General features: G+C 37.2%; 3 protein-coding genes and 1 long non-coding RNA gene across 4 annotated transcripts; all 4 read left to right on the forward strand.

Annotated features, from left to right (window-relative positions):
* Positions 1–4,328: 4,328 nt before the first annotated feature.
* Positions 4,329–9,213, forward strand: LOC116169073. The gene is made up of 5 exons (XM_031485099.1): positions 4,329–4,690; positions 4,736–4,823; positions 4,873–5,355; positions 5,406–7,187; positions 8,921–9,213. The coding sequence occupies exons 2-5, from the start codon at positions 4,745–4,747 to the stop codon at positions 9,211–9,213; spliced, it is 2,637 nt and encodes an 878-aa protein (XP_031340959.1). The 5' UTR covers positions 4,329–4,690; positions 4,736–4,744.
* Positions 7,411–8,055, forward strand: LOC116168553. The gene is made up of 3 exons (XR_004144786.1): positions 7,411–7,537; positions 7,591–7,698; positions 7,750–8,055. It is a non-coding gene; the product is annotated as an uncharacterized LOC116168553 (long non-coding RNA).
* A 145-nt stretch (positions 9,214–9,358) lies between the features above and the next one.
* LOC116169074 lies at positions 9,359–10,333 on the forward strand. Its single transcript, XM_031485100.1, has one exon. It carries the CDS (start codon positions 9,359–9,361, stop codon positions 10,331–10,333), a length of 975 nt encoding a protein of 324 aa, XP_031340960.1.
* A 5,735-nt stretch (positions 10,334–16,068) lies between these two features.
* On the forward strand, positions 16,069–17,271 carry LOC116169075. The gene has a single exon (XM_031485101.1). It carries the CDS (start codon positions 16,069–16,071, stop codon positions 17,269–17,271), a length of 1,203 nt encoding a protein of 400 aa, XP_031340961.1.
* The last annotated feature ends 8,023 nt before the right edge of the window (positions 17,272–25,294 follow it).

Below are 25,294 nucleotides of genomic sequence, written 5' to 3' on the forward strand. Positions count from 1 at the left end.
GTATGTCAATCGATTACACCACTTTTCTGATATTAGCAAGTCATAATATTCTTGCAAAGTGTTAGGATATGGGGGTCTACAAGTTCTTCTCCACTTAAACATAGCTGATTCAACAGCAGTAAATGGCAGTAAATTAGCCGCTTCAGGATATCTAAAAAAATTCATATATTGTTATTTAGATTCTTAACTGCAGAATATTAACTTACAATAAACGAATACTTTCGTAAATATCTTTACAAGAGCTAGTACTCCTACCCACAGACTGTCTTAACTCTCGCCGGAAGTAAAATAATTGATTTTCAGCAAAATCCTGAGGATGATTATGAGAAACAGAAAGCGAAAAATTCCCATCAGGCTTCAAAACACCCCTTGCAAAGCAAGGAAGAGCACACTTTGTACACATGTAATACCTATAGAAAACATTTTGATTAATATTACCAAAAAAAGAAATTGATAACATATTACAAGTACTTTACTTGTTTTTAGATACAATTTGATGTCATTTTCTTAATTCGTTTTCATGAAATATAATTATTCAATATAATATAATATAATAAGTACTTTTTTATTATACCTGAATCACAATCTCCGTTTTAAACACTCAAATGCGTGCGAAAAAGGGCCTTTAAAACACACGTGCTTTAAAGTTGCTAAGTAACGATACTTCAACTATGACTTTTGAAACTGTCATCTGGATGAAATAAAAAATCCTCTTAGGTCGCTTTCTGTAAATGCAGAACATTTCTTTGGCTTTTGTACCTATCCTTTGGGTGAAGCTTTCACAAACGCGCGTAATTTAGGGTATGCTTCCAAATCTGTTCCACTTTTTAATCGCAGCATTGCTTTAAAGTTTTGAATGAATGCACCAAAATATAGAAGATTTAAATACCTTTGACATTTCCTTCATATTATGCCAGCATTATGGATGCATTTAAGACTGTATTCGTAAGTAACTTCCTATTCATCCATGGAAAACAACTTTTCATATTCTTTATAATAGGCTTTACTGGAGTTGGATTTTACACCTACCAACGTTTGTTTAGATTTTACAACAATCGATTTAATGGACGGTGTATTATCTTTTTCAACGGAAATCGTTTAATTCACAAAGACGATGATTTTTATAAGCAAACGTCAAGTTACATTTCCATGGCAATCGTGAAATTACGAACACCCAGCCCACTTTATTAGACATGTATTCGAGTATAACGTCAATATGACTTCATTGTATTTCCTATTTTTAAATTATACTGCAGGTATAATAAAAAATACTATAAGATACACGTGTATAATTGATCTTTAAAGCACTTGCAACGTTAAAGGCACTCCGCTTTGCGTCGTGCCCTTAAACTCGTTGCGCGTGCTTTAAAGACTTGAGTAGGGAAAGAATGGGGGTGCGCAGATCCTCTTTGACCTTGGGTTCCGCGCATATATGGGCTCTATATGGATGGGGATGCGCAGATCCTGATCAGAATCCTATGGGGATTCAATGAATCCTCTGACCTACTTTTAAAATGCGAGTGGGGTCTCAGAGAATCCTGGATGACCTAGTTACAACCCATTGGGGTCTCAAATGATCCTTCCTTAACGTACGGGGATTCATTTGAGCCGTCCTTGATCTTATCTTAATTGATGGGGTCACAAATGAGCCGTGTTTGCTTAGTTAGGTAAACGGATCCTCTGTGACTTACGGGTGTCCATTTAGGCCGTCCGTGATCTCGTCTTTAGTCGTAAACTCGTAACGCAAAAAAGAAACATTTTACTTAACTAATTATCAAGACGCAAAGAGCCTGAAAGATCTCATAAATTAATTGTATTTCGAACAAGGAAAAGTTCATAAATTTAATTCTTAGTAATCTCATTTAAGTGTGTAATAAATTATGAAGATTCAAAGAAGTCGTGTTTCAGTATATTCAAAATACCCAATTTCCTGAACAGCGCTCGGGTATTAAAATGAAGTTGAAAAAACATCAACGTTCATGAGTGTGCTACCCTGTTAAACAAAAATTTAGCAAAATTTCGCCGGAGTAAATTACAGTGCATTCGTTTAACTGGTCCTTAATTTTTTGAAATCTATTCAGTATTAACTGGCCAGGAACATTTTCTGTAGACCGTGCTTGTCATTAAATGACAGTTTGCCCGAGCGCTGTTATAATAATTTGGGTTTGATGTAGTTAAATTATCGCAGGGAATCTGAGGTAATTTATGTAGTTTAGTAAGTTTAATGCGTTTTACATACAGGAAAAAAATTAAAGTGTTACCAATTAATGGAACATAACGCGTAAAACGTAATGCATTTACAATTTATTACATGCCCAAATATGTCTTCCTCTATAAAGTGATAATAATTTAATTTAAAGTAAACAAGTGCTTAATGGATGCCTATAATTAATAGGGGAAAAAAACCTGGATCTAAATATAATAAATAAGCAAAAATGAATCGTGGTCTATAAACTTCGAATCACATTAAGCAATAAACGTAATCAAGCCAATCCGTTTTACGTAAAGCAAAATCACCCATAATTAGGTGTTGTGATAAATACAAATTCGCGGATACGTATTTAAGTGGAAGTAGCATTTCATTTCATCTATCGATCACAGCAAAAGTGGTCTACATATTTTATAGGGAATTTTATACAATTAATTGTAATGTAGGTAATCCGAAACGCGAAAAAAACCATCGTAAAACTGTCGTTCATTCCTTATACAGTTCAATAAGGGTCTGAAATAGCGTAATACATTTGTTTCGGATTTTTAGGAATCATAAAATTTTAGTTAAGTGGACACTTATGGGTAAAGATAAAATACAAATATCAAGTGCCGTTTAACTTTTTTTTAGGTTATTTAGATAGTAAAGTAGGTATTTTTTAATCAATGCGTATGTGTATTCAATCTTAATGGAATAAATCGCGTATGATTATTTTGATGTCATAGTTCGACTGTATTAAGTTAATGGATGTCTAATTTATTACTGCACTAAATTACTACGAATATTTTAATTACACATGATTTAACACGTCTGAATGATGGACGGTGTATGAGTAACAGACTTGAAATACGCGTAAAAGTTAATGGATTTACAATTTATTATTGTAATAAATCTCGTTTTGAGTGTGAGTTTGATTATAAAAATAATAATCGAATTTTGGATGTCTCTAAGTTAAATTAGAATGAAACAGCTTTCTCATAAAACGTAAAAATGGACAGAAACATTCACTTCACTCGTATTTAGTCATTGTTTCGTGTTCGCGTTAAGGGTTGCAGGCGCTTGGCAGCCATACACACACTTTAGCTATTTTTGAATGGGATTCATTTATTTTCCTTTATTACTTTACGTAACTGAATAAATTTACTAAATAAAAAATTATAAACCTAGATCGAAGAGTTTTCGAATGATGTGAGTTTTTTTTCCCATAATTTGGTGAATCTTTTACAAAGTAAATCCTGTTATAAGACAAAACGATATACTTAACCCATTATTATTAACGTTTTATACATGACTACTGAATGGATATGTAAGGTTTGTTATCTTTTATTCTAAAACGAAATGCTTGGTAAAGGGTTTATTTTTCAAAGGTAATAAAATGTAATAGAAATCGGAAAGTTTTTATTTAAAAGTGTTTATGAAAAAAAATTCCAATGTGTTATTTGATTCACGCATGGTGAATGTGACCGGCCCAAATGATGTTATGATAGGCGGGCCGGTGGGTGGAACCGTTGTCACAAATAGGGGTGTTCTTTCAAAATTGTTCACGATGACCGTCTTGGGGGTATCTACGGGCCGGTCTATCCATAATTCGAAAGGAACCACGTCCCAAATTTCGATTTCTGATAGGAAAATAAGTAATTACTTTGATGCCTAAAAGATTTAAGTTCTACTTACCGTGAGTTTCCATATTAACTAGATATTTGTTAACGAAATGTTATGAATCTTTTTTAATTGAAGAAGTTGTATTTATACCAAAGAACCTTATATATGCGAATATCGATGGAATGGGGAAATCCAAACCTTTTTGGAGAGGTGTATTCGTTAGGAGGAGCACGAATCCCAAGAAAAAAAATTTTAATGGGCAGTCGATATCTTCAAATAGTTTGAGATATTGGTAGATAATTTGTAGAGAGGAAATGCTCAATCATGCTCCTTGATCAATTAGTTTAAACCCCACACATATATAGTGCAAAAATATCGAGCAGCTGCAGTAAGCATGAGTGCTTCGCCCCGTATTAAAATATTGCAGAACATTGTAGTCGTGCCCGCGAAAGAAGCTGATGTGCAAGAAAACGAGTTAATAGAAGATATTTTTAAAGATTTAATTTGTCCAGATTTCGATTATTCGCTTCTTGAAGAAATCTTCGGTGACATTGAATGCCTTAACCGTCAACTTATAGACGCCGAAAAACAACTTTCTCGATTTTTTAAGATTTTATCTATTAAACGGGAAAACAATTTTTGCGATCTCCAGTGGTGCCATTGCCAAGTGGAGCACCTTATTGAAAGGAGGGCAAAGTTATTAGCGGACATCCAACAGTTATCCGTAGGGTAAGTAATTGAGTGGAGTTACTTTTTTTTTGTCATTTACTGTTATCTAGGAGCTTCCAGTAAAAATATTGAAGAGTTCAGATTTTGGGGGATCATTAAGCCGGTGTGCCAACTGCTTATTTAAAAAAGGAGATCAAGCTCGTTTATAAGGTGAGAAAGTTGCGAAATTATTTCATTTGTGACTCAATTTTATAGGAATCAAAAATGTTTATGTGTGAAAAATGTAATAAATCATTCGCTACTAATAGCAATCTTCGACGCCATCTCAAAAAGTCATGTAGAGGTAAGGAATTTTTATTACTCTTGCAAAAAAAAAAGTGTTTAAATCGTAGCTCAAGAACCATCTCCAAAGAAGCTCAAAGTTACACACGATACCCAGAGATTTTGCGATGTGTGTTCGGAGCACGTTTCAAGCCGAGATTATGTTGGACATTTGCGAAGTGTCAAACATAAAAATAATTCCCTTGCGTTTTCAACTGAAGGGGTTCAAGTAATTACGTCAGCCTTCAAATCTCGCATTGTGAGCTACAGAATATCAGCGAATACACAATACATTAATCTGAAGGAATTTGTCGAATCGTTGGCTGACGTAATAAAAAAATTAGTTCGTGAGCAAATTGATATCATGGGTAGCGTTAAGGTGAACTGCGAGCTGTTTGGTTATTTTATTTTGGAATCGAAGGATCGAGGAGAAGTTAAGTCTTTTAATACTCGTAACCAAGTATTGACGATAAGTTCCGACTTAAGTGAATGGTTTAAGGATATCATCGAAAAACTGGAAGTTGACGCAACGGAATTTGAACATCGCGAGTCAGGTATTAATATCCAATTGTTTATGCCATGTTTACATAATTATTTGTTCTAGGATGGGCTCTTCAGCACTGGTTATATATGGAAGTGAACATTAATAAATATAACCCGCTACGAGCTTCTTCATTCATACCGACCCCTGCATTTATCTCACGCAAAAGAGCCATTATTAATGTAAAGAACGAGGATTTCGGATGTTTTGGATGGGCGCTAGTTGCAGCTATTTATACTCCAACTGGACATCCCTGCGAACCGGATTCGTATCCGGACTATTTAGAAAAGTTCAATTTTGAAGGAATAACGTTCCCGGTAAAATTAGATGCGATATCAAAATTTGAAGAAATGAATCCCTTGTCCATTAACGTTTACGGTTTAGAGGAGGACACACAGAAACAAGGTAAAATGACATATAAAGTAGTAGGTCCTTTACATTATACCAAACAAAAGAAAGCCGTGCATGTAAATCTTTTATACTTGTCTAATTTAGATGGCAACAGTCACTACTGCTACATTTCTAATATGTCGCGATTAATTTCCATGCAAGTGTCCAAGCACAAAGAAGCTATTTATCTATGTGACGGATGCTTGCAATATTTTACAAGTCAGGAAAACCTGTGGCGCCATTCTAGATTCGATTGTAATTATGTTTGTACATTTTTGCCTACAAAGGAACCTATCTTGACAAAGTGGGGCCAGCCGTCATTTGATAATCGACTTAAATTTAATAATTACCAAAATAAAGTCAAACACCCGTTTGTTGTCTATGCGGATTTCGAATCGTTGCTTAAGCCCATAGAAGGACCTCAACCGAATCCTCTTCTTCAATTTACTACCAAAACATTTGAGCACGAACCATATTCGTTCGCGTATTATATTAAATGTTCTTTTGATGATAAATTTTCAAAGTTTCAAATTTATCGAGGTGCCAATGCTCCAGTGCAGTTTATAAATATACTAGAGAATGATATTCTAACCATATACAATCAACATTTTAAGCAAAGTAAACCTTTACAAATTTTAACAGAAGAGGAACGGAGAAAAATTAATCTTGCCACAAATTATGGGATTTGTGAGAAACCTTTTGTTGAGGGAGATGTAAAAGTGATCGACCACGACCATCAGACTTCTTTCGTCAGGGCCGGATTATGTCATTCTATATGTAATTTACAGCTTCAAACCCCAAATTTTATCCCTGTATTTTTCCACAATTTGACCGGGTACGACAGCCATCTTTTCGTTAAATCCCTGGCTTTAGAGAATGAAAATATAGACGTTATTGCCGGAAATAAGGAAAAGTATATTTCTTTTTCGAAGCATATTGTAGTAGATCAAATCGTGGAGAACGGAGTTCCAAAAAACCTAATATGGAGAATACGTTTCGTCGATAGTTTTCGTTTTCTGGCCAGTTCATTAAATGTTCTTGCTAAAAATTTGAGTGATAGCGAGTGCACTGAAATTACAAAATTTTTTGGATCTGGACGTGAATTTGAATTAATTCGACAAAAAGGTGTTTTTCCGTATTCGTTTGTAGACTCATACGATAAGCTTAATCTAACTACGATCCCCAATAAAAGCGATTTCTTTGATATGTTGCACGAGCAGGACATTACCGATGAAGAATACAGACGTGCTCAGGAAGTTTGGAATTTATTTAATTGCCAGACGTTGGGCGAATACTCGGACATTTATTTAAAATCTGACGTGCTTTTATTGGCCGATATATTTGAAAACTACAGAGGCATGTGTTTACGCGAGTACGAAATTGACGCTGCCCAATATCTGACCGGTCCTAGCCTTAGCTGGGACGCTATGTTAAAAAAGACGGATGTGGAATTAGATGTAACGGTTTTAATTCTTCTCACCGTTCATTTTCTCTATGCTACGGATTCTTACAGGCCGATATTAGGTTACGCCACTGGCATATTGCAAATTGGGAATATTTTCTATGTTTTTGCGCATGTGCGTTACTCCACCGACACGTATTAAGCGGTGAATATTTCATTCATTGGTGCTTGCTTTAAAAACGAACAGGTGTGATGGCGTCTTGAAAATTTTCATGGGCATAATATAGTTACATATCGCCGAATTGTGGATTTTCGAGTCCATGAATAATCGATGTTTTGGAGATTGGTTTGTTAGACCATTTTATCCATTTACCGTTACGGGATCTGAATACATTTGCTTGACGTAAGTAACATCTGCGTATCATTTCTATTGTCACAGCCACGCTGTTCTTTTAGATAACGCACCTGTTCTTCGCATCACCTAAGCCAGAGCTTTGATTGCCGATAACCTCGAGGCATCTCGTTAATTAACGAGTTTTAAAAAGCCCTCTTTTTAATTAAGAGGTATGCTTAAATCTTGGCCAAAAACCAGTATTAATTCCGACATTGTTTTAGGGTTTTACTTTTCCTGTTTTTTTTGTATCGCACGTAATTATCTCATGTCAAACTTGTGGTCACGCATGGTTGGTTTCCCACTGCTGGACCTTATTGTCATCCGATTGTCCACCTAGAGGCCGATTGTAGCGGTTATTACCCGAGCTGAGGGCTCCCGGATATCCTGAGATTTGTAACCACGGGGGGGGACAACCGACACGAAGAATCTTAAGGGGAGCAGGAACACCACGTAGCCGCCACGTTTCCGGAGAACGGTGAAATAAACTTAGCCTTTCGATATTAGTACTATTTGCCATTGCATAGGCACTCCTATTTTGTTAATCTTAAGCGAAGGGTTACGCTCGCATCTGGGGCACTTTACCGATCGGAGGTACAAAGTAAGGGGATAGGAATAATTGGTACATTTACGGGTCATACTGCTGTGGATCCCGTTGAATTTGTAAGCGCATGAGTACTCATACCGCCTTGTTAACTAAGCAACCCCGTACCACGTCATTAAAGTGTTTAGCTTATAATTAATGCCTAGAACTATCCATTTATGCAACACCGTTTAATCCAGGCTGCTTGGCCACTGCCGACCTCACTATAAAAAGGGAAAAGCAAGGGTGGGAAGACCATTTTGTTTGCGGATAGACTACTATTTGGGAAGGGTGGGGCAATTAACCCACGGGCTTCGCGTCGGTTGCCGCTCACTAATTTTTGCATGTGATATTACCTGTGGGTTAGTCATTAGTTGTTATATATATATATCTACTTTAGTAGTTGATTTTATACATATTTGTTGTTACTTGTTATACTGTGTGTTGGGGTACCTTAAATTGATTCTGTGATTATTTGCATGTGTAATTGCAATACTGTTGGTTACAAATTATACTATCACCGTTGAAGTTACCTCCAGTGTTTTGGATTATTGCTCGTTCCTACAGGGTATTTATTGCCCTGCCGTGGTATCAACCTTCCTTGTTCAGGTTGAACCGAAGACCTTCTCTAGTAGTGAACAAGGTGGCGCCCATTTATTGTTTGAGGGGGTAAGTCAAATCGTTAGTCTAACGCCCTACCCTGAGTATTATAGTTTCGTGTGGTTTAATTTAATTGAGCCGCTAGCTGAGGCATCCCCTTTATTTAACGTGGGGTTTGTAAATCAGCGCCACTCAAACTTAGCGTTACATAGAATTACTGACAGATATTGACATGCTTCATTTTTTTAAACGTGGTATTCGAGGCGGCGTCAGTACGTGCACCAAACGCAAAGCAATCGCTAACAATAAATTTCTTCCCAATTACGATCCTTCCAAACCAAGCTCTTTTATTATTTATCTGGATGCATGCAATCTTTATGGCCATTCCCAAACACAATTTCTCCCACAAAGTGACTTTGCTTGGCTCACACCCGAAGAAATTCAAAATTTTAATGTTTTCGAAATATCAGATGAGTCACCGATCGGGTATGTCTTAGAATGTTGATCTACTGTACCCTGAGGCCCTCCACAATTTGCAAAATGACATGCCCTATTGCCCCGAATCTATAACCCCGCCAAATTCAAGGTCAAAGTATAAGAAACTAATTCCAAATTTAAATCATAAGGAAAAATACGTTTTACATTATAGAATGCTAAGACAATGCCTGCAACACGGATTAATTTTAAAAAATATTCATCGCGGGGTTAAATTTATGCAATCGCCTTGGTTAAAATCATATATTGATCTAAATACGCAACTGCGTAATCGTGAAACTAGCGAATCGGGCCGTGACACTATAAAAACTATGAATAACAGCATTTATGGTAAAACTATGGAAAACGTTGACAAACGAGTTAACGTTGCACTTGTAAGTCACTGGGAGAGGATCGGTAAGAAGCCTGGAGCTGAGGGGCACATATCTAAACCAAATTTTAAAAATTTATCGGTGTTCTCTGAAAATCTCGTGGCAATTGAAATGTCCAAAGTATCCGTAAAGTACAACAAACCGGTGTATGTTGGTTTTTCAATTTTAGATTTATCCAAAACAGTTATGTACGAGTTCTTTTACGATTTTCTAAAACCATTATATCAAGATAAAGTATCTTTGTTGTATACAGACACCGATTCCCTTATATTGGAGATTTTTACTAATAATTTCTATGATGACATGAAATTATATTTGGATAGATATGACACATCTAAATTTCCCCTTGATAATGTACACGGTATTCCACGCAACATTTCAGTTGTGGGGAAGATGAAAGATGAATATTGCGGTGTCCCCATCGCTAGTTTTTACGGTGCAGGTGCAAAGTCATACTGTGTCAATGTAGGTGATCGTGTAGATAAGAAAGCTAAAGGGGTAAAAAAGTATGTAATAAAGAACGGCTTAAAAGAGGAAGATTATAAGAAAGTAGTCGAAGAAGGTGGCGTGATTATGAAGCAGATGAGCGGTTTTCGATCTCACTTGCACACCATGTACACAGAAATGACAAACAAAATAGCCTTATCATCAACGGACGACAAAAGATACATTATCCCTGGCACCTGCAGAACATTGGCATGGGGACATCGCGATATTAACGCAATTCAAAATTTGGAAGATTTTCTTAATTCTTTGTAATCATCAATAACAAGCTAAGTTATTTAAAATGTTTATTTAAAATGTTTACAATACCATGTGCCATAATTACAATAAAAAAATAAATCGCATTGTTTTATTAAATAAGATGAGCGCCCGGACTACAACCACAAACGCAGTAGGTCTTCTCTGTTTCATTAATCTTCAAGCAGGCCATACGATTTAATAATCTTGCATATCTGCAACGTGACGACCAACGAAGGTGCTCAGCTAAGGGTACATCGGAGGCCTCCCACTTATTAATGCGCACTTTACAATAAAAGCATTCCACCGTATCGCCGCTATGCGTGTAGAAAAATCCAGCATTAGCAAGTTCAACTGCCGATGGAACTCCTACCCATGAATGAAATGATAGGAGTCGATCTTCAAAGTTGGTATAATCAGCTGCGCCGTCTTCTAAACACATCTTACTTGAAGTACAGCTTTGAAATGCCAAAATTTATAGAATATCTTTATTTAATACCCAAGAATTGTGAGAACTGTCAAATCCTAACCACTTCACTAAGGATTTCTGGCCCTTTCTTCGAATTACTCGCTCAACCAAGTGGATGTCGGGGTACTGCGCTTTTTGTAATTCTTGTTCGTAAAATCTTCCTTTTATTTCTTGATTTGTACTATCTTTTAGTATATATGTCGTAGGATTTGAACGTTTCACTTTAGCAACTGTGAATGTCTCGTAAGTCCAATTTGGCGTGTAACCTTTTGCGAAAACGGTTCTGTATTTACTAATTCTCACAGAATCGTCCACTTTAAATTTAGGTGGTTTTGGGTTAATCACATTTATATGACTGTAAATTCTCTTCAAAATACTTGAGGCGTTCTTCTCGTTAACATCGATAGGTTTATATCCCGTAGTTCGATGTTTAGTTGAATTGTATTTGTCAACTATTTGAGGTAAAAGTGATAGCCATTTTGTAGGAACCCTGTAAGCTGAATTTCTTGAACATAATTGACTTAAGCGTTCTGTTAACGCGCTCAACAATAGAGCTTTTTAGGGTAGAATAGCTACTATAATGATTGACATTGAATTTCTTCATTACATCTCCAAAATCCTTGTTATAAAATTCCTTTCCCATATCTGTTTGTAAATGTTTCGGGGTCGTTTTAAGTCCCGATAAAAGTTTATTCATAACATCTGCCACCAGTTTTCCATTTTTTCGTTTTATAGGGTACGCCCAAACAAATTTAGAAAATGTGTTTATAACCACCAAAATGTAACGGAAACCTTTGTTCATTGGCGCATAAGGTATCATTTCCACCAAATCGGCTTGGAATAGGTCATTTAGTCCTTTAATAATTACGTGCCGCCTAGGAAAGTTCCTTCTTGCAGGTTTATGTAATTCTTCCACTAGCTGTACTTTACTCATTTCCTGAGACGTGATTGTAATAGTAGTTCCAAGCAAAATAACTGCCCTGCATTATACTTCGGACATTTGGCTTTGATGATGTCACCTTTACGTAGTGTTATCCCTATTAACTTCAACGGAGTATTGTACAAACGTTCGTTTATAATAATAGTAGTTCCATGGCGCGGGGACCAGGAACTCTTAATTACAACACATTCCGTTAGAGGAAATGCAAACGCTTGTGGTGTTCTACTCGAGGTGTGCCAACGTATGAACGGCGTATTCTCGGCGGGCGTTCCCAACAGATACAAGTATGACTCATACGTATAAGAAGACACCTCTTCAGCTTTTGATTGATTTAGAATGTGTTTACCGAACTTGTCAATACTCATCTTTGCTTCAAACTGATCGATTAAAGATACAATCTCACTATTTATTTATTAGAACACATTACCAACTAAATTACTTTATTATTTCAGCATTCCGCAATTCATCTATGATGTATATGATTTCATTGTGATTGTTCGTGTTCCCTGCGGATTGAGATCCCAATAAAACCCGCAGCCAGTTAACTAATTTGTTGGGGTTGCTCCAGGGCATAAATTCTATTCGCTTGTTGTTTAATTGTAACATTTGAATACCTTTCCCTTTCCTTGTGCTAACAGAGGAAGTTTGAATTCTGGGAACTGATACACGGGTACTAAAAAGTGGTTTAATGATGCTGCTGTACTTTTTTCCGGTGCCTTGAATTTGTTCATTTGGATTGTAATGACGTCGTATTGCATTAGTGCGGAGCAATATGTCACGATAGTTATTCTCATCTGCGGTTTTGTACCCAAGAGGTTGCCTCTTAAACAGTAGCTCGTATAGACCAGGAGTTCCGTTATATGCTACTGTGTCTCCTGTAGGAAGTTTGAGAACCAAATCTTGTTTGTCAAAGTCCAACTCGGAATCTCCAACGTAGAATTTATTGGCTTCCGGGATGTATCGTACACCATATCGATGATCAAATTCATTCTCTGTAGATCTGAACATCTGCTCCACATAAATCTTCGCCAATCCATCGTATTGATCTAAGAATTCCGTAAAAGATGGATGGTCGCCAGCCCGCGAGAGCTCAGCTCTTAATTCATCTAGAGTTGGCGTTTCATCATCGCGAGTGGTGTCGGCAATCACGCTCGTGTCTAAAAAGCTCGGTTGTTCCTCGTGTTCCGAAAAAAGGGTTTTAGGGATTCGTTGAGCAGTAGACGCTTTTAGAGGGGTCCGAAGTAGGGTCTCTGTAGATGAGGTCACGTCGGCACTATCATGTTTAATATTTTCACGTTTAAAATTCTGAGGTGTAGCTTTAGTAAGCAGTTGCTTCAGCGGTTGAGTAATGGGTTTAAGATGTTGCTCGGATTTACGTTCTGCCAGCGCAAAATCACGCTTTAAGGAGATGTATTTATGTTTAACAGATTTTCTGGCATCAAGGAGGTCTTCTATTAAACGCTGTTTCATATTGACTGCATTTTTTCCATATGAAACATCGATATTTATATTAAAATGTAACAATCAAAACCTTTCCTATATCGACCCGAGTTCATGTCACTTTCTTTATCGATAACTAAGAATCCATATTTATCATTCCAGCACCTCACGCACATTTCCTTAAAGCGATCAAATGGCATATCGACATTCACGTGATCTTCGTGCACGTGTTTTAAATTAGTTTGATCCTGTTGAAACAACACAATTAGATTAGCATTGTCTCGAATAACTGCTTGGGGATGGCCGAATACGTTTGACATAAATAAAAACAATCGTTATTTTTATGTCTACCAAAACAGAAATGTTCTCTAATCTCGTTTTGCTTATGGCAAGCAACGTCATCGAAAATCATTACCGAGTTGCTACGTGCGAGGTTAGGTGGGACGATGTCTGCACTGTCAGTATATTCAAAATACCCAATTTCCTTAATTGGGGACAACAACTGACGCAGATATTGGTATTTCGGTTGCGGCAGCGATTTACAATACACGTATACATTTTCAAAGCGTAAACCGTTGGATTGTTCTAATAATGCAATCATAACATTCGTTTTACCACAACCTGATCTACCTACAATGATGCCACGTTTGCAACCACCCTGTAACAGGCTACTGTGTTTTGAAACTCGTTTATCTCTCGAACACGCGTCGTAATTTTTTATAGGTAGTGCCGTTTCTTGCGGTTTGAAGCGTATGGAGGCCATTGCTCTACTGGAAGTGTATAAAACACTGAAACCTACTATATAAGTCCGTATATGCTTAGGAGCTCAGTAGTTGCCTGTCAACCAGCGAGCATGAACTTTCACTCTAACGTTAAGAAAAGAAGAATAACGTCTAAAACGGGGAAAGGTCTTATTAACAATTTAATAAATAACCTGCCAGTTGAATTGCATCTGCCCGGATACCAATTTTGCGGACCTGGCACTCGTCTAAGCAAGCGATTGGCTCGCGGTGATCGAGGTATAAATCCGTTAGACGAAGCGTGCAGAGATCACGATATAGCATATTCAAGGTCTAGCAATATTAGTGACCGCCACGAGGCCGATAAAAATTTACAAAAAGCTGCGTGGGAGAGGTTTCGTTCGAGAAACGCCACTTTTGGCGAAAAAGCAGCCGCCCTTACCGTTGCAGGCATTATGAAAGGTAAAAGAACGTTGGGCATGGGTACGCGACGACGTACCATCAAAAAAAGAAGAAGAAACACAGCAACAATTTCGTTTAACAAAGGCGTTCAACTAGCTAGAAAGTATACTGGTGGTAACGTTCACTACGATCTGAATACAACTGTTCGACGAGCTGTTAACGCGTTAAAGAAGAAAAAGGTCAAACCGCCAAAACGGCGCATTTTACCCATACCTAAGACTGGCGGATTCATACCGTTAATTCCATTGTTTGCTGCACTGGGAGCCGCTGGTTCGTTAGGAGGAGGAGCGGCGGCTATTGCTAGAGCAGTAAATGGCACGAGGAATGCCGCCAAACAATTGGAGGAGAGCAAACGTCATAATGAAGTGATGGAGGCCGCCGCGATAGGAAAAGGTTTATACTTAAAACCGTACAAGACAGGATTAGGCCTTTATTTAAACCCCTATCAAAAAAACTTCCAGTGAAGCTACCACGCCGTCCGTTAACAGACTTGGATTTGTCGAAATATGTCAACAATTTAGGAATACAACATTTTAGAGGTATTTTTATGCGGAATACCTTACCGAAGAAAATAAATCGGGACGAATGCGGTATCGTAAACCTAGACGATGAAAATAACGACGGTACACATTGGACAGCGTATGTTAAGCTTGGCACACGTATTTCCTATTTTGATAGCATAGGACGGGTAAAACCACCCCACGAGCTAGTGCGCTATTTTCGAAGCGATGGTAGCAGGAACATTATTAAATACAATTACGATCACATACAACTTCCTAATTCTTTTAATTGTGGACATTTAGTGCTACGATTTTTATACAATAACGCACACTGATTGCGTCAGTTACATTATTATCGTCAAACGACAATGTCTTATACATTGACATTTACTGGTACGACATCTATTTTAAACGCCTTCTTTCGACCGCCGCTTTTACTCAATGATGACGATTATGTAATGGGCCTAACAAACTTTGAAACCTATAATAGTATACACAACGTTACACCGACCAATAATAAATTCAAATATGGTAATCAGATGATCACAATACCGCCAGGATGTTACGAGATATCCGACATAAATAACTACATAAATGCCCAATTAAACAGGACATCTGGAGATTATGTCGAACTTCAAGCTAACAATAACACTATGCAGTCGGTTATTAAAGCGAACCGGCCCATAGATTTTACTATAGAAAACTCGATAGGAGAACTGTTAGGGTTCGAGAAAAAAACTCTCAGTGCAGAAGAAACTCATACTTCCAGTAATACCATCAACATCTTAAAAGTTAATTCTTTGTTAGTGGAGTGCAGTATTACCACTGGAAACTTTAAAAATGGCGTACCAGCCCATACAATTCACCAGTTCTTTCCAAGTGTGCCAGCGGGGTACAAAATAATCGAACGACCTCTTACTGTAATTTATTTACCTATTAATGTTTCTTCGGTTACCAGTATAACCCTTAAAATACTTGATCAAGACGGCGACATTGTCAATTTTAACGGAGAAGTGATTACGATAGGGTTACACCTTAAAAAGGCCAATCATGGTTAAACGATATAATCAATGTGGGTGCAAGCACGATCACAATAAAAAGGCTCAAGTTGTTCGGTCGAAGATTAGTAAGGGTGCAACAGTCAAACCACTCACAGCCGTTAACAAAGCTTTTCTAAAATCTCTCGGCTTTACTACTTTACAATGAATATATTGGACGTAAATGAGAAAGTGCTTGTAGATAACAGCATAATAAACTATCAATATCATACTCATCAACCGTACACTACGAGATTTGGAAATAATGACGAAATTAGAATTCCAATACAAGAAGATATGTGCACTCTTCCTTCGGAAAGTCATCTCTACATTGAGGGAAAATTACTGCGAGAAGATGGGACGGCGTCACTTACCGCAAGATTTGTAAATAACGGTGTAGCATTCTTGTTTAGTGAAATTCGTTACGAAATAAACGGAATTGTAGTGGATTCCCTTACTAAAGCCGGATTATCATCGACAATGAAGGCTCTAGTTTCTTTAACCCCTAACGACAATACGCGATGTCAAATTTCCGGATGGTTTCCTACTGCTAATAGTACGGTTACTAGTCCAACGGGCCATTTTAACGTTTGTATTCCATTAAAGATGCTCTTGGGTTTTGCGGAAGACTACAGAAAAGTCATATTAAATATACGACAAGAACTTGTTCTAATCCGAGGTAACACAGATAATGACGCCGTAATATCTACAGCTGCCGATGAAGCTCTCAATGTTGACATCGAGAAAATCTATTGGAAAGTACCTCACATTATTCCGGCGCTGGCCGAAGAATTAGCTTTGACCAAATACATTGACAAGAAATCGGAGACGCAGATAGCGTTTAGAAGTTGGGAAACGCACCTATACCCAGCTCTTCCACAAACTGATAAACATACGTGGGCGATAAAGACAGCAACTAGTTTAGAAACGCCCCGATATATTATCGTAGGTTTACAAACAGATCGGGATGGACAAGTTAGTAAAGATATGAGCAAATTTGATCACTGCGATATTAAAAATATTCGAGTCTTTCTCAATACAGAACGTTATCCTTACGATAATTTAAATATTAATTTCGGCAATAATCGATACGCAACTTTATACGACATGTACGCGAAGTTTCAATCTTCTTACTACGGCACAGAGAATCGACCATTACTTACACCGAAGCAATTTAAAGATTCGGCTCCTTTAATCGTAATTGATTGTTCAAACCAAAAGGAGGGTTTAAACTCGAAATCGGTGGTATTACGAATTGAATTTGAAACTAATGCGAACGTAGCGAATAATACTACAGCGTATTGCTTGATTTTACACGATCGGCTGTTTACGTACAACGCATTAACGAAAGCCGTAAGACAAATATAAAATCACCAACATAGGAAACGAATATACCACAACAAGAATGGTGGTCGTAGTTGATGTACAAAGTTTTAAAACTTCAAAAAAGTGTTTTTCGCCAAAAGAACTTGCAATTTATAATGGAAAACAGATGGCTTATTTTGTCTTCAAGCCTCCATTTCCTTGGAGCAGCTTAGATAACGAGTTTCAACGTCAAGCTAATTGGGTAACTCACAACCATCATGGAATTAAATGGGAAAGTGGCCATACACCGTCTCACCTATTTCCACTCATACTTCGTCATTTAATATCGCCGTCAGATCACGTATACGTCAAAGGAAAGGAAAAGGCGGATATTATCCGAAAAGCTCTATCGCGGGACGTTATCGAGGTGGAAGAAGAACCAGCTCTTCCTTCATTAGAACCAAATTGCTATTATCATATACGATCACCTTGTCATTGTGCTTTATCTAACGTCTATTACATTTATAACACCTATGTAATGCAGTAATTTTTATTAAATAAACAAAATATATTTTTTTTACTTTATTTATTGTACAGTTGGGACATTTTGATATGATTACATAATATGGGTTCTAACACAGATTCCGTGTTTTCAATTCTACATTTAAAACGATATCGATCTAAAGCAGCAGTTTGCCATTGGCCTTTCCTTGCTTCTGTGTAAGCAAAGGACCAAGCTCTTATTACATGAACTGTATTTTTTGTTTCGTCAAAGCTAACACGTTTCATTTTACAAAGTCTTTCAGACCCAATACACACATTTGCGTTTTAAAACATTTATAACAACCGTTTCCATTAATAAACTTATAACATACACGTTGAGCAGTTTTGTATACTTTAGCTAGTCTTAAACGATACACTTTTCTAAATATGAAATGTCTGTTATAGGCATCCCTTTCTAACTCTACAAAATTATCCAGCAAGCAACTAACATTCATCTTGCTCTTCGTTATCTTCTTCTTCTCCTTCGTTTTCTGCTTCATTTTCCTCGTCACTGGAATCTGAATTATCCCAATGCTTCAAATCCTCTGCGGCACCTTCCAATCCAGCTTCACAAAGTTTACGTCTCAGACAAGTTAAACAGTATTTGCCGTTCAGGAATAAATTACACAATTTAATACCGCGACTATATTTTTTAACAAGATCATTACACTCTTCTTCAGTACAAAAACGACCTAGTCCGTACACCGCTTCGTGTTCTGCGTCCTCCACTAAAGCTGACAATTCTTGTACTAAACGTTCCACGGCCGTGTGTGCGTCAACTGCTTTCGTCCAATTTTCGGCAGCGTAACACATCCACATTTTGTCAATTACACAAAAAATACTAAACTAACATGCTACACGAATGAGTATTACTTAAATACTTTTGCCACCTCCACATCAAGTTCCACTTTGCCAGGTAACGAGACCAATACTTCTAGCATGATAGCTGCATTATTACAGTTGATCGCCATTAAGGGTTCTAAAACACTCATGATGTTGTTTTTGAGATCGCCACCTATTTCTGCAACTCCGGTGATTAAGTTCCCATAGAAATGTCCAAATTCTTCAGACGACAAACACTTTAGCCGATACTTTATAACATCCAACTTATTCCACAATTCCATTACGCTTTCCCATCCTAAATACACCTCCGATGGTCCCTCATCGCGAATTTTGATAACCTTCCTTTCGTGAATTGTTATGAACTCAATCACCTTTGAATTTACCTTGATTGGCTGCCAAATGGGATCCGTTGAGTAAAAATAATGGGTAAGTACCCCCTGTTGATCCACAAATGCTGCCCATTCATTTTCATTAAACAAAATAGATTGATTTTTAACGCCACTAATTTTCACAATGGGCGAAAACAAGTGATTTGCAGATAGGGCAATCCATACATGCTTCGTTTGCGATTTATTTAAAGGATACACATGTTGAGCCACTAATTACACGATTTGCTCTTCATTCTTCTTCTTATTTTCTGACACTTTCTTTTCTGCACTTTCCGCTTTCTCTTTAGCGCCTTGAATTAGTTTAGCAAGCTGATTCATTTTGCATTACTACTACTATTACACGTATTTTCAAACAAATATATACTTTAGGAGCGCTTGAAATCCCACCCGAGCTAAACGGCTCATTTGAGACCCCATCCGTTAAGGAAGGATCATTTGAGACCCCATCCGTTAAGGAAGGATCATTTGAGACCCCAATGGGTTGTAACTAGGTCATCCAGGATTCTCTGAGACCCCACTCGCATTTTAAAAGTAGGTCAGAGGATTCATTGAATCCCCATAGGATTCTGATCAGGATCTGCGCATCCCCATCCATATAGAGCCCATATGCGCGGAACCCAAGGTCAAAGAGGATCTGCGCACCCCCATTCTTTCCCTACTAGCGAAGTTCGAATTTTCGTCTACAAAACGTATTCCAACAGACAGTTGCTCTTTTCCACTGATGTCTGCAGTTTCATCGGCTAGCAATGAGAATGCTAAAGATTTGTTAGCCTCACCAACAATTTGTTCTTGAATCACAGAGCCGCAAATATTTATTAGATCATTTTGTACCCGGTGTGATGTGTTCCTTTGCCACTGTGGTGATTTAAATGTTCCTCCAACACCTTGTCGCCAGAATTTACTCGAAACAGAAGTAAATCCTTAAAATTCCCTTCATCAGAGAGTTTGCCTCTAATGGGTATGTCATGAGTTCCACAGAATACCAATGTTGACAGAATAGATTTAAGTTTAGCGCGGTTGGCATTTACGATTTCTGAAACCCCACTGTCTATCTGCTCAACCACACTTTTTCTTTTCAGTTCTATGGATTCACAAAAGCTTTTGGCTTTTCCTGTGGCCTCGACATGCCAACTGCTTTTTTCATGCCCTCGAGCATCTTCATGAAAATGTTTGTAGTCATGGTGAGCCCTTGTTACAAAGTTACCAAAAGTCCCTCTTTTCAAAACTGGCTTGAAAAGAGTGCAAAACTTGCAAAGACCTCCCTTGAGCTTAGGTGAATATAATAACCAGGAGTACTTTTCAAACCAACTTTTCTGGAAAGGCCGTTTTAGTTTTCTTCCATCATCAACGTCTTTTTTAAAATCATGAGATGAGTTTTGAGCACGTGGGTTTGTAATGAGCTGGTACTTTACATCTTCTGGAACTGAAGAGTCCATGAACTCACCTACATCAAAGCTGTGATTTACAACCAATGGCTGCCGCCCATTCAAATCAAATTGGTCAGCAGCTGAACGTGAAATCACTGGGTCGATGTCATTTTCATCTAATTCGGTGACATTGTGAGCAAGATTTAATAACGGAATTTCAACACCAGCTAAGGAAGGTGATGGTAATGACGATCTTGAATCATGTACAGCTCGGAGATCAATTGAGATGTCAATAGCCGGTGTAGATGGTGATTCGGACGATCTTGAACTATGAAGAGCTTGGAGATCCTGATCACCTAGACCTGATGAGTCAACCGCTGGTGTAGATGGGGATTCGGACGGTGTTAAACGCTGAACTTTGGCCGGTGTCGGATCTTGAGAATTTGGTGACTCCTGGCGGCCTCTACTTCTCCGACCAAAGAAATTTCTTATATCCATATCTGAAATTAATACGAGTAAATCAGAACCACGAGTCCAGTCCAGAGTCTTGCCACACCCTTGATCCTAATTATAATTTAAATACAAATTGAAAAAATTATGAAAACAAGGCTGACAAGGCATAAATGTTTAAGTAATAAAGAGCAAGAAGGAAAGCGACACCAAGAATCATAAAAATAAAACATGGTGTACCATACCATTTAACAATCTCGGCAAACCGCGGCAATTTTTTATTTTGTAAGTACAACGAAATCGTCAAAATCAATGCCTATTTTTATTTATAATATAAATAACTCAATACTCACCTAATAAAAACCAGTATTCATAACGTAAATAAGTTCGTGTTCGGTATCTTCTTTCTCAAAACAAAGCAACAAACGCCAAAACCAAACTACACCTCTGCACTGCTGCACTGCACTAATGAGTGTCACAGTCACGTCACTCCGCTCGAGGAGGAGGGAGAAAAAAACAACGAAGATGATTTATGAAGGGTGGGGGTACACGCATGGGAACAACCTGCTTCTCCCTTCTAGCGTTTGTTATTGTACCTTCTCCCATTTATCATGGTATTTAATTTGCCCTGACTTTCGGCAGGAGGCCCCTAGAGAGGTTGGATCGTGGCGTCTAGCGTCCGCTCATCGCACACATGACACAGGACAGAGACACACGCACACTCACCCGCCTGCCGCCTCGCATTCCAGATGGAGTATACCAACTGTATAACAACATTTTTTCTTTATTGAGAAGCAGCATAATTTTTATTCTGGAAGCCAGGGGGGGCCGTGGCCCCCCCCTGCCCCCGAGTATGGGCGCCCTTGATTGGCGGGGCTAATTCGACCGACTCTGTACTTTTCAAATTAACAAAAACTTTAATATCAGAATTAATAAATACACACCTGTACAGTTAATAAGATCAATTTCCGGAAGTACAGCAGCCCATTCTAACCGATCTCTGTATTTTAAACGTATATGGTACAAAATAGTAGCTACAGTGTCCTATAAAGAATGGAGATTATAAGTTACATTTAAAGTAAGAACTGTAAGGCAAACTAAAAATAACGTAAATTATTTACTCAGTCAAAATTAAGTAAGTAGGCACTAATTACAATTGACCAGGCCAATACAAATCTTTGCATTTGTCTTCCGTGCTTAGTCCGTTCCTTAAATTCCTTTTTAAAAACCATATTTATTCATTAATAATTACTTTAGGAAAATAACGCTTCGTTACTGATGTAAAATGCGCATAAGTACATAAAACACCTACGATTGTACATACAGACGTACTTACCATATTTTTAATCGAACGAATACACAAAATCACTATTCAATAATTCACACGCCTCAAACGATAGCCGATGCCCGGACCCGACGTGCTTCTGCTTCTAATTAATTTATCACACGCTCATATAAAGTAAAATGAAGCATTACAATATCTGCAAAATTTGCAGTTCAAGGTTTTTATGAACAAAGCACACATTTACTAAAAGGATCGTTATTACAACTACAGCAGAATGTTAAATTAGCAAGTTTTCATCCTTTCTACATTCTCATTTTGTTAAATTAGCAAGAAGATTTTGTTATTTTTCACTATTTGTTAAAGTAATTCTCAATGAATTTTTGTGCACGTCTGACCAATACTGAAAGTTGATTGAATGTCAACATTTAGTAAATGGTGACACTAAATAAGTTTTGTATAGTTACAATAAAATAAAAGTGCAATTTACAATGTCAGGTTGTAAAATGGACATTAAGTTTAATTTCTTTGATAACTTTAATCACGATGTCAATTTAACCAAATTATACAGTTCATGTTGACTAAAATTTCATGTGAAGTAAGATTTTGTAAAAAGTTACAATGTATTTTTTCTCCAACCACCTGAATAAGACGCTATTTTGTGCCAGTGTTCGGTACGTAAAATTGACGTTTTGCGGATTAATCGCTTTCACCATGGCAACTGTACAAAAAGTGGATACTTTTGGTCCTAGTACCAAAAAGAAATTGACCTTGAAAGTCGGCCAATTAAAAAATTACAATCACGGAGATATGTCACATTGACATCGTTTTACATTGCAGGTTGTAAGATATTTCTATACATACAAATCAAATATTTTTGCATATTCAATACAAATAATGATTTCTATGCGTATGTACATGTATTGAAAATGATTTACGCTCGCTATTTTTATTTAAACCATGTGTAACGTAATTTACATATTCCGTGAACGTAATTTTAATACGTATACAACATACAACCCGCCGTCGCGCGTAACGCCATCTACTTCAGACCCATTGCACTATTATCTGTCATTTTGAATTCAAAATTTGAAAAAGTTAATTGCAATTAATTTTAATTAAAAAACTGTATGGTAAGTTGTTTATTTCAATACAAAATATAACATTATTAATTTGTGTATACAATAAAAATGACTGAAACTGATAGCGACATGGATTGGACTCCGCCAGTGATTATAGAAACGGCAGAACATCCTACCTCAAGATTTGCTCCCTACAAAGTCGCGAGAGGTGAGAAGTTAGAAATAAGAACGAATAGGTTATAACCTAAAAACTAGAGTGGCACGACACGTGAGGACAAGAAAGCAGAACTTGTTATACTAGTAGTGAAACTGTGACTGAATCTAAATTCGAATATAATTTGAAGTAAAGGGGGTTGGAGAAAAAATTTTATGTTTTATTCGTACAAAAAATGCGTTTTCGGGACTCGGAAGGTTGCTGGACTTCGCTAACGCGTCGTCCAGCAACTACCTTCCTCGTCCCGAAAACTGACATTTTTTGTACTAATGAAACAAATAACTATTTAGCGCATTTCCACAAAAATAAAAAAAATGCGCTATTGTGGCCACTTGGTCCGTCCGTCCGTCCGGCTGTCCGTCCGTCCGCTCGTTTTGCGACGCTACTAGTTCTTTATCTTAAGAGCTATTGTTCTACTTTTTTCGCTATTTGGTTCTTTATGGTGTCGAGTCTTGTACCAAGGAAGGAATTTTTTCTGTACCGCTTACAAAAAAAGTTATTGTAAAAAAAACAAAAAACCGTTTTTTACATGTTCCATAATTTTTTTACACTTTTGCCGTTTATTAACGATCCTAGAGATCGTTTATAATTTTGCATTGCTATCTCTCGCCTGCCGGTTGATCTCTCCGTCTGTTCCTTTGTCTGTCTGTCCATCTATCTGTCCGTGAGAACGATAACTTTGTTTAGAAATGTTCGATCGCTTTTACATCTCCGTTAGTTATGAACTGAATTGCATGAAATTCAATATGGGCATAGCTTTAGCCATTTAATACGCAATGCCAAAAGTTGAATCGAATCGATTCAAAATTCACAGTGCCCTTTTCGCATCTCGACCATTTGTAAACCGAATTGCAAACTTTTTTACTTATAAAAGTATTTGAATGAAATTTGATACATAGGCACTTGGGATAAAGGAAAATCAAACGCAATTTCAAAATTTGGTTTTGCGCATGCGCAGTGCCAACTTTTTTATTTATGGAAGAATTTAAACGAAATTTGATACATAGGCACTTGGGATAAAGGAAAATCAAACGCCAATTTCAAAATTTGGTTTTGCGCATGCGCAGTGCCAAGTTTTTTTATTTATGGAAGAATTTAAACGAAATTTGATACATAGGCACTTGGGATAAAGGAAAATCAAACGCCAGTTTCAAAATTTTATTTTGCGCATGCGCAGTGCCAACTTTTTTATCTATGGAACTATTTAAGTGAAATGTGATACTTAGGCGCTTGGAACAAAGGAAAATCTAACATTAGTTTTAAAATTTAGGTTTGCGCATGCGCAATTCCAACTTTCTTATTTAGAAAAGCATTGAAATGAAATTCTTCTCATAAACTGAAATTGAAGTAGCACGTCAAAAATGGATTGCCCATGTGCAACGCTATCTTTCATATTTGTGGCCAGATTTTTACGATTTTAACAGAAGTTGCATCTTACAAATGGGAAATGAATGCAAGTGGAAATGCGCTTTATGTAAATCGTTTACGATTACTTTTTAACTTGTTGTTATTTTGTTGCTAGTTTACTTAAGTTTCAATCTTTCAGAATAGTTTTTTTTTAATTGCTTATGAATTGTAAATTAGTTCCTTGTAGTTACATTACGTGTAGTCCTGTACGTTGCCGTTTTGTACACAACTCGTTTACAAGACAACGTTGATAGATTTTCAATACAACGTTTCGTTTCAGGGAAAATCATCGTCAACTTAATTTTTTTAGATGACCCGTAAAATAGTACGCCGTGTATTGAGTAGCATTTTTTATTACGAATGCAACGATACAGCCCACAACAAAAACAATACTTTTGTAAGCTGTTGTGTTCAACCGGATGGTGCACCTGCGTGCACCGCCCTAATCGTGAAATTCTTGCATATCTTCGGAAGTAATCGGAATTTTCTGGTATTCCTTAAACTATCAT

This window comes from Photinus pyralis, unplaced genomic scaffold (assembly GCF_008802855.1).
Source record: "Photinus pyralis isolate 1611_PpyrPB1 unplaced genomic scaffold, Ppyr1.3 Ppyr1.4_LG4, whole genome shotgun sequence".
In the NCBI taxonomy this organism is placed as follows: domain Eukaryota; kingdom Metazoa; phylum Arthropoda; class Insecta; order Coleoptera; family Lampyridae; genus Photinus; species Photinus pyralis.

What these genes read in the sequence shown, in the direction of transcription:
- LOC116169075 (XM_031485101.1), top strand. Translation starts at nt 16,069, where the DNA reads ATGAATATATTGGACGTAAATGAGAAAGTGCTTGTAGATAACAGCATA.
- LOC116169074 (XM_031485100.1), top strand. Translation starts at nt 9,359, where the DNA reads ATGCTAAGACAATGCCTGCAACACGGATTAATTTTAAAAAATATTCAT.
- LOC116169073 (XM_031485099.1), top strand. Translation starts at nt 4,745, where the DNA reads ATGTTTATGTGTGAAAAATGTAATAAATCATTCGCTACTAATAGCAAT. An exon ending in TCTCAAAAAGTCATGTAGAG is followed by an intron (nt 4,824 to 4,872) that starts GTAAGGAATTTT and finishes TTTAAATCGTAG; the next exon opens with CTCAAGAACCATCTCCAAAG. An exon ending in ATTTGAACATCGCGAGTCAG is followed by an intron (nt 5,356 to 5,405) that starts GTATTAATATCC and finishes TATTTGTTCTAG; the next exon opens with GATGGGCTCTTCAGCACTGG.